General features: G+C 40.3%; 1 protein-coding gene across 5 annotated transcripts in view; it reads left to right on the top strand.

Annotated features, from left to right (window-relative positions):
• Nucleotides 1-346: 346 nt before the first annotated feature.
• Nucleotides 347-10,611, top strand: part of spast (spastin) — a 45,109-nt gene continuing 34,844 nt past the window's right edge. Inside the window, exon 1 of one of the 5 annotated variants that reach the window (XM_087143313.1) lies at nt 347-931. In XM_087143313.1, the coding sequence (XP_086999439.1) occupies nt 478-931 (454 nt within the window). In that variant the 5' untranslated portion in view covers nt 347-477. The remainder of the gene's footprint in view (nt 932-10,611) is intronic. The other 4 variants (XM_087143294.1, XM_022253222.2, XM_087143305.1 and 1 more) reach the window with 4 other exon arrangements.

The raw sequence follows: 10,611 nt of genomic DNA, 5'->3' as shown, positions 1-10,611 counted from the left end.
CGGCGGAATCGGGACTTTGGGTTTTCATAATTTAGGCCTATTGCTGACTTTTAGCTTTTCCCCCAGGCCCAAGCATTGTAAAGTTGGGATCCTTACTGCTTATGACGTCCCTAACTCAGGAAAACCTTTGTGAAAAGTAAATAAATTACTGCATTCGTTCCAAGGGTTACTTCAGGATAATTAATCTTTTGAGGTGCGGCAAGGATCGAGCAGATGCGAGACAGCCCCCCCCCCGGTCCCAGTACTTCACCCATTCTTCATAAATTACATATAGTGTATAGTGCCCTCTGGTGACATTACGTACACAGTGCAAAATCGCATGTACTTTGTACGCACGTACGTACGTACGCGAACCACAAACATGTCCTGACTCGATTGCATGCATTACTAGTCTTGTGTGGACATGGTCAGCGTCACATGTTCATGCGGTAATCGCTCAAAACATCGCGGGGATCAACCGCGGATACGCGACCCCCGATGCCCCGTAACAAGCCTGGTGGAGAACGAGCCCGTAGTCCCAACGGTCTCAAGCGAACAAAAAAACCAGAACAACGAGAATCCCCTCATCGGAGGAACCTCCGTTTTGCCAGCTACCCGCTCCTCTTCATCTTTGGCCTGCTTCGATTCATCGTCTTCCAGGTTTGGGTGCTTCTCTCGCACGCATTTTGGCGAGTAACAGACATAAAACACAAGTACGCGGTGGGCCGTTCAGCAGCGAGCGCTTCCGTGGAGACGACGGTGAATGGGACGCAGTTGACGGGGGTAACTATTGCCTCAAACACCGACGGCAGAACTGGTCAATCTAGCCCATCTGGAATGATGAATGACACAGCTTGTCAAGAAGCTGATTTGTTAGCGAAACAAAAACAGCATCACAAGAAGGCCTTTGAATATCTTTCCAAAGCGCTGAAAATTGACGAGGAGGAAGGAGGTAGGCCTAGGCATAATTTATTTTCATAAAAATCCGATTTTTTTTACCTAGGCTAATATGGACATGGTTTTTCATGGCTACGCGATTAATGTTGAATGCATGTGGGAGAGCAAACTATGTGGGACAGGTTGGAATAAAAACAACGAAAAATATTTGCACCGAGTTAATACTTTTGCTATTCTGTAAAGCCAGATTTCTTTGCATTTGTTGTAATGTGAAATACAAACCCAAATGCCATACTACTCATGAAATATGTAAATAGGTCAGTCACATAGGGCCTATGTGCATTACCGCTGGTTGACAAAGTTGCTTAAATCTGTGATGTAACAATACAATCTCCATGAATACTTATAGAGTTTGGCATGAGTACATAATTTAAAGACAAAGAATTGTTACTTTCCAAACTCAGAACATTGGCAACTTCATTTAGTTTTCGAGTTCCCCTACTCCAGCCTGCCCCATTATGCCCATGCAAGATGTACCGGTAGGAGTTTTCACTTTGAAGTGACTGAATCCTCTTGTAGCTCTGCCATGGGGATTGTGACAATCACCAACAGACAGCATGCACAGACATTGCCTGTGCATGGTTACATATACCGGTACATGACGTATCCCTTCCCCACCGACCTACCTGGTACATTGTATGTGCCTTCAAGTACAGTACAGTATATCTACCGTAGTCATTCAAAGGATGGAAGGGAAAAGTGTGTCACAAAATACACTGGTTCTGAGAATATTTCATATTTAATTGACCACTGGTAAGATGTTTAAAAATGGTACTTTAAGTAGGACTTTAAAAGTGGGACCACCTTGACATGTGGACCAGTACCCCCAAAACTGTGGGGTTCGTCGTGCTGGGTGTGCGGTGGATGACAAAGCCCACAGTTAATGAGTTATGGGGTAATGACCTAGTGCTGGTTAGGATTTTCAACTCCGAACATACTTGTACATGGAGGGTTGGGGATTCAAGTCCAGCAGATGGTCACATGTAACATGGAGAAAGAAAAACGGCATGTCACAACTGTGGTGGGCAAGGCACTTTACTCCCACTGCCCTCTCATCACCCCTCTCAACGAGGACATAGATACCTGTGGGAGCAGAGATGTTTACGGTGGTTGATCAGTGAATTCTGAAATGGCTTGAAGCATAATGGGCTGGTAGTTGTATTCCTTAGGAGCTGAGAAGGTTTCAGGAATGTGCTGGGATGATGTCGGTGCACTGAGACTTGAATTGAAATGTGCTGTAGAAAAACAGTACAAACAATAAGAGACCTAAAACATAATGACATAACACAGTGTTTACCAAAGATCGTATAGTGCCGCGAAGCAGCGCAAGATGGCGAACTTCACCGCAAATACACGTAAAACGTTGTAATCACATAGGCTCCATTTGAGCAAGCGATACGCCTGCGCAATGCACATTAATGCACAGGTGCAGGTGCCGCGGTAGGCACGTGCACCTGGTGAGCCTGCGCCCAAGCATTACCGTAAACTGCGCAGGCGTATCTCTTGCTCAAATGGCGCCCATGGTAATTACATCTTTTGGGCAGAGTTATCCATCTTGTGCCTTCGGGGCTGTATGATCTTTGGTGTTTACTGCAGTGCATTGGGCATGAAAAGTGGGGAAAGAAATCAAAGATGGCAGATAAAGCCATCAGTCATACGAGCCCTCACTTAACTTCACATGGAGCAAAGTTGCGGTCTCGTGGAAGCTTGAAAAAATGCAGCTCTGGCATTCGTTGTGTGCTTGATACACACAATGGCACACCCAAGTTAACACAAACCATTTTGGAAAATCTGTAGGCCGTCTCCATCTCAGGATCCTTTCGACAGTTTTCCATGCACATGATATTCTAGCAGTAGCCTGAGTACTTGGGTCCCCACCTTTCACCCACAATGCACCACTGTAAACATTGCATAATGTCATTGTGTTTTAGGTCAATTGTACTGTGTAATGTTCATACATTTTAAGATTGATAAAGAGTGGCACAGGTTGGGAGTTCACCAGTATTAGTGCGTAAAACTGAGGAGGGGGGTACAGTTACATGTACTGTTATTTGTGTAAACCGGAAAGTTGGCAAAAGAAATGCACTGTTGGTACGGTATTAACAGCGTACATGTACATGTATTTTCAACCTCCCTGTGTATAGTGTACATGTCGATGTACATGTACAAGCATTTTACACACATGATCTTTGAACACCAGTCTAAGGTTTTCAACTGACTGTGCTGGTTATCTTGTAACTCCATTGCAATGTTACATGTTCCGTATGCATCCAGATTTTGTTGTGCTAAGTGCTTCATCAACTGTCATGTTCTCTAATTTGAGAATTCAAATGTCATGGAAAGATAAATATTCAAATGTCATGGAAAGATTTACGTTGTACATGTGGCCTACACAGTTCAGATTCACAAATGTTCCAGCCTGCACCTCATGCCTGCACAAGTTGTGATTCTCAGTTCAAACCGAAAAACACTTGAGCAACCCGCCACTTTAGAGTAGCTGTCCTGTTTTCAGGTACAGAGCCCGAGGGTGATGCGGCCCTAGACAGAATGCCAAACACTCAACTAGAAACCCTATTCACTGCATCAAAAAACCTGGCTGATCCTGTCAGACTATTCCTCTCAACTACCGTAGCCCCTGAGAGCCTGTGTCTTTCCTTATGAATAAAAGAAAACCTTGTCCATTACCTAGTAAGTTCCATTGCTATGATCAGGTCATGCTTAGGGCTCGGTGGCAGTTGTCACGGCATCCCTAGCAAAAGTGCTTACTCAGTAAGGAAAATGTAGTCATGTATACCCTGAACAGATACAGGTCCCTTTAGAATATGAAGGCCATTAAGAACAGAACGTTTCATTTTGATACTGGAATTCCTCATGTACTGTACGTGTGTATGATTTAGAGTTACTGTTTACTTTTTCATGTTCTGGTATCGTATGCTTTCTAAATTTACCCAACTTGTCTTGGTTGGTGTTTGTTATTTGTATTAATTGCATTAAACCATGAAGTGTATCAGGTACATGTACGTCTAGGACAACCATGTGCACACCAAATGCAGAACTTTGATGCAATAATGCTGCATCCCCATGAACCTACATGTATTGGTGGCATTCATGCACAAATGACAACCTTGTTAACTGTGTTGACACATGTCGCAGCCATGCAATTCCCATTACCCTCATGTAAAAACATTTATTGACAATTAAAGTACATGTACACTTCTGAAGTGGTCCATAACCTTTGGCTCTGTTAGGGTGGGAAATACTCAGATTGGATTTTACATGTAACTGACTACAGGGCTTATCTAGGACTTACTAGCACATGTTACTTAATTACCTTGAGGTTATTCCCCTTCTAGAATTTCCAAAACAAGATATGGAGAGATCAATAGAAACACCTGTGACAGGTGCTTTTGCCCAATAGGATGTTTGTATTAATCACAAGCACCTCAACAACTGATGTTTAGCATCACACTTCTTCACTGAGAGTGCTCATTGACAAAACGTTCTCTGGGGCTGTTTTGGAGAAAATGGATCGCCTACATGTATATTTCAGGTGTATGCATGAAGAACACAGAAGTTCTGAATTTCCTATTCCAAAGTAGTCAAGATACACTTAACTACTGTTCAGCGTCAGTTCAAGTAAGACAAAAGACCACTTTGACCACTCACATGCATGAATAGACACATGGCACATACTGGATGATGCAGTGTGTTTGACTAAATACATGTACATGTACATACACATTTGCAACGTATTAGCATTGTTCTGCAAGAAGGGACAAACTGTGCAGAAACCGTTATTTGTAGTGTACCATGAAATATGCAATGTACACGTACATGTAGGCTGCATTTACCGAATTCACCCCAAATCTACGTGCCTACATTGTGAAGTTTGCATACAGTAACGCACTACTGCTTCAACACCTGTCCAGTTGTTTCTTAGTGCACTACTGGTTGGAAGGCTAAGCAGTGTCTTTGTAAGAAGTGTTAAAAAGGATTTGATGAGCAGGATTAATTTGACTACATGTAGATTGCCTCCATCAGGCACAGTGGGTGATGGGCAGTGTGCCCAGGTCAAGGCTGATACGTTTATTCCTGGGAAGAAGGAAACTACTGACAACTGATCATGTTGTGTGGAATCATTTGGTCGCCCTGAACCCGATACATGTACAGTAAATATCTGTACTGTACAGACTCGATAGATGGGTCTTGTAGAGAAATTGAACTCCCCAAAACAGTTCTTTCTTTTGCTCCGCCTTCTACCAAAAGTCAAAAGAAATCCTACCGTATGCACACTCATCTTAGTTGGTTTCTCGCAACATTATTCAGAGTGAAAGGGATTTCATTTCTTCAAAACTGACCCAAACAAAAGCAACAGATACGGTACTCTCTTAGGTATTCAAAATAATTTTCTCTACATGTAGTTTCTTTGCCAACTTGCAATAGCTAAAAAAGACAAATTTCTATGTATCATAATTTTTAAGGTTTATTTCATTTTTTATTTAGGCCTATTTATTTTGTTACATCTTTTCCCCGTTTTATTTTTGTTTTTAAGTTTCCATGCATGTGCCTTTCTGCTATAGTGGTAGCATGAATTTAAGCCACCTACAGCTGGCGGGCACATCATCTCTCTCAGTCACTAATGGTGCCTTACTGAGTATCATATTCAAGTAATCTCTGAAGTGAACCCCTCAGCCCCCTGACCACACTCTAGTGTGTACATTCACCTGTAGGCTGTAGCACGTTGTGCAAGATGTTTTGCCAATATGCCACTAGACCCAGGGCCTTTCACCCTGCTTATTGCAAGCACATGAGGGAGCATTAAATTGATCGTCAAGCCAATGTTGCATTTGGGATGCAATCCCAAAGCACTTAATCTGCTGGAACTGGAATGTCTACTTTAGGACAAGTACAGTAGAAGGGACACATTGGAGCTGTCAGAGCCTACATGTACATTCTGTAGGGCCATTCCCAGTAAATCGGCGCTAATGGAAAAAGGAAAATTTGAAATTTCAACTTCTCGTTACAAGTTTGGAGTTTAATGCCAAACAAATGTTAACACTTTCTGAAACATTTCTGCGAAGTATGAACATTTAACACATCTCACTTCAGTTTTTGTCAAACACATGTATACCTGGTGACAGTTTCCCTAAAGTACCGGTACATGTAACTTACGTTACCTATCGTTTCTTTTGTCTTCATCTGCTTAAAATTGCTACACAGTTCTTTGCACAAATACAATATTTATTCTGAATGTGTTAAGGACCGGCAACGGGAGTTAAGAATATTACTGACAAAATTATGACTTACATTTGGGAAAAAACTTAATGGATAGCACAAGTAAAATAAACCACAGAAGTGCTCATCCAAAGAGAAACGACGTCAGTTTTAAACACAATTGTAAATATTCATTTTCTTAAAACTCTTCTGACATTTTTGAACGCCTACTGTTGTAAACACTTCAGTTAAAGCAGTAAAAATAACTTTTCGTGAGAGGAGTTAATTAAAAAATCCGGTCAAACTGTGGTATCGTATGTTTCAACTTTGGTAACGTATGTTTCCTTTTAATTACATTTGACATATGACTGGCGGATATCTATTTGGTAAAAATACTTTGCTAGACTATCGTTGATTTGACAAAGACTTGCGTTCAAATGTGCAAAACAGACTAATTGCAAGTTAGCTACCAAAAGCGTTAGTTACAAAACCCTTTGCGTCTAGAATCACTAGCACTCAGGATTCATGAATGAAAACTTATACTATCATTACATTTTTTTTATAGATCTACAAATCTACAAGTAGAAGAAGTTGTAAAAAGAAAGAAGAACACATTCATAATAAACATGCATATTTTATCTGTGTATGAAACTGGTTACGTACATGTATGTTTCAATTCAGTTTGTCTGTGTTTCTGTTTTTCTGTATTATTGTGGCCAAAGTTTGCTTCGATCTCCGACTTGTCCTCGTCATTTAATCAAAACCAACGTTTTGATGTTACTGTATGTTTAGGTTCACTTACATGCGGTGTAGAATCTTGCCTCTAGGGATCCAGCGGTCATCTGATGATACAGGCCATTTGAAGAACTGGGAAAACTTGTCACTGTGCTTCATAAAGTTAATGAAAACATCTTCATCATCAGATTCCAATACCTGTCCAGTGTACCACTTCTCGTTGTACACCGCTGCAACCTAATCATCTGTATTGTAGAGGATTTACTCCGCGGTTTCTGGTTTGTTCTGGTTTAGTTTGGGCATGGTTGGGCGTGTCTGCAGTATTTTGAGGGATCTATTCTGGAAGGTCCCGGAGTTTCCAACCACTATTCATTGCATCTCTATCATGATCATTGTTAATGATGTAGCACATGCTGCAGTAGCAAGAATCATTCCTCATCAGTAAATGACCGTCAATTCCAACTACAGAGTGCGTGGTAAGGGTGCCCGGAAATGTCTTCACGTTGGACCAGTTATCGGTGATTACCTTTCCACTGGCAATGCAATCATCCTTTGTGATGAAGATGAGTGTGCCCTGAAATGTCTTCACGTTGGACCAGTTATCGGCGATTACCTGTCTACTGGCAATGCAATCATCCTTTGTGATGAAGGTGTACTGTGTTTTTTGTTGCCTTCCTTTCCATGGCGCTCCTGGCAAGCCCAAGCGAATGTAACAAGTAGAGAAACATACAATTTATGTACAAATTTCAAGCGAAAACTGTTTGCATATGATAAAAACAACCTTTCTGCATGTGTGTGTACTAGTAACCTACATGTTACGACCTGTTTCTGGACAGTTTATTATCAGTTTAATACACAAACAGATATCTTAAGGTATGATTGAGTCGTGTTTGTCTACGGACTATGTTTTGACAAACTGTAGAACCAGAATCATCAAAGATTATTTAAACGATTCTATATACAAAGATCACTTTAATAACAATTTAGTAACTTACGTTACCACCGATAAGTTTGATTGAAAACAGAGCTTTTATATGAACTACTGTAACAGTAAACCAACAAGTTTTAAATCATATTGCTACATTTCTATATTTTACTGAAAGATTTATGACTTTGCCAAAACCAGACCTGGATATACATGTATACTACAATAGTTTACTGTGGAAGGTGAAGGAAGAAATATCTTATTATTTCTGAAACTTACGTTACTTGTTGATGTTCGTAAAATCACTAGTATTTAACAGAAATGATAACAATTAAGTGGATAATTCATATTAACTCCAAAGAAGAGAACCTGTGACTTCCTTTGCAAAGATTTTAATGAATATTATACTTACATTCTGACAAAATATCATGAGAACTGACCTAAGTTGAAGTTCCTTTTTACTTCAGACCATCTGCATTTTACTACAGAGACGCCATTTTATCAATGAAACCGGTTGCTATGGTGTCTCTGACACCTGATGGCGCTATTGTTTTATTAAATTTAAAACCTACGATCATCATTCAAAAGAAATGATAACTAAAACAAATCATGGTAACGTACGTTTCATCACGTAAGTTTCACAAAGGACTTTGGGCGGAGAGAGACCTGAAAGACAATTGTATTACACTAGCAACGTGCTGTAATTTACAAGTAGGAATACTACATGTAGGCTTACATTTAGGCCACATTGTACATATGCATGCGCCCAACTCATGTCGGTTACTAAAATGTGGTAATGTGTGTTTCACGCCATAAAACCACTTATTTAAAAGCGACAAGAGAAGACTCCGTTACGGAAAACATGCTTTCCTCTTGAGTTTCACGATTTGAGGGATGAACACTCTATGTATTAATCTCTCGATTCACCGAATACAACTTGATTACGTTTGAATAATATTTCAGAGCTAAGGGGTGTATGTGTGATTCTGTCGATAACGTAGAATACAAGTGGACTTTGCGATACACTTCATGTCATAACAGTTATTTTTTTTTAAGTGAGGTCTTCGTAATTGTTAAAATACAAATTTCTCTTTATATACACTGTACATTTACTTACATGTACCGGTATATAAGCTGTCTTGACCCATTAAAAGGACACATGTTGTTTGCAATACTTTAATTCAGGGAAACTGCACATTGTGAGGTGAGGCACATGCTCCGGTAACCGGGAAAAATGGCACACTATGGGAGAACCTGCAAAACAACAAAAATCTCCAACTAAACCAAGGATCTTTTGAAAGGGAAAGGTCGCAGGAAACTGAATTAATAAGAGACTCGGACACCAATATTTGATTTGATAGAAAAGGACACGAAAGATTTTATGAATGAAAGAGTACAGGGGAAAAAATGCACAAAACCAAAAGGAATAAAGGACTAAAAAAGCTAACCCAGTGTCAAAATAGATCTAATGAGGAGATTTTGGCTTTTGATCACTGACTCTTAGAAGTACACAGAAACTTGACACAGCAGAAAGGCACACACCAGTGAGGAGGGGCAAATACATGAACAGTGTAGTGTCTCTGCTGGTCTTCTCTCCAACATAGGGGTACATGTACATGTAAGTGTGGTCAGAGCTACTAGGGGATCAAGTCACATGGGTAGAAGCAAGGGCCCAAGTACATGTAAATAAACAGGGGGATACACTAACAGAAATAACGGGAACTCTTCAACAAAAACTATTTTTAGAGGGGAACTACTCCTATGGTCCCTGGTGGTTTTCGTTCACGCAGAATGCCACAAACAGTGGTATAATCTTTCAAAACAATTTCCTCTGCTATTGACAACTGAAAAAATGTGATTAATTCCCAGCAGCTCAGTCTTTTGTTCCGAGTACGGTCTTTTGTTTCAAGGCCCAGTTCTTTTGTCCTGATTCAGGCTCCCCCGGCTTCATGTATAAAGCCTATGTGCCCGAAACTGGTCAAATCCTACTGGTCAAATGGTTAACAGTTGCTACCTGAACGGTGCCAGTACATTGTTTCTTTATTGCATTGCTAGGAGGAGTGAAGCACATAACCTTCGATGGGCACCCTTCAGACATTTGAACGAGCAGTTACACAAAATTGTTCCGATTTACAGTTTCTGTAAAATTTCTCAAGTCATCTTAAATCAAGTTTCAGTTTTCACAAGTCTACAGTTTTAAACTTTTTAACACCTTCCTGTGTAAAAAACAATTCTTGTAATTCCTGACCCTAGAACTGGTCTGCTTGCTGGAATGAAAACTTATGACAGAGGATTGCTTTCAAATTTTTGCTGGTTTTCTCGTTTTCTCTCTAGCGCAAACAGTTCTGCCTCTCTGTACGTGTACAGTGTACCATCCCTGCTGTCAAAACTCATCATGTTGCATTAATTATGTCAAAATAACTGGAGCTGATTGAGCATTTGAACTTTGTTCGCTTTAGGAGAAGTGTTTCTTTGTGTAATTTGAATCAGTGTAACTTGGATGTTCTTCAAATTGAATGAAATAGTATACGTGTACATGTAACACTACGTTTGCACCAGCTTCCTAGAATTTGGGAAGAGGTGTAAAGTGACTGAAGTCCAACTTCTAGAAAACTTCATGCCACACCTCCCGGTACGAATAGTTGGACACATGTACGTTGTGTAGCTTTAAATGAAGATTTTCTCGTCTGATTTTTACTGAAATCTGAATATGAGAATATATTCATGGTACAGGTACCGGTACATGAAGGCTTTGACCTGACTCGCAAGTTGTTTTATGCTAAGGTACATTTGAAAGTGTT

Source organism: Acanthaster planci, linkage group LG01, assembly GCF_054643075.1.
Source record: "Acanthaster planci isolate LZ-2023a linkage group LG01, COTS_SCS, whole genome shotgun sequence".
In the NCBI taxonomy this organism is placed as follows: Eukaryota; Metazoa; Echinodermata; class Asteroidea; order Valvatida; family Acanthasteridae; genus Acanthaster; species Acanthaster planci.
Note: the sequence above shows the minus strand (reverse complement) of the source record. Positions and strands in the feature narration are given on the sequence as shown.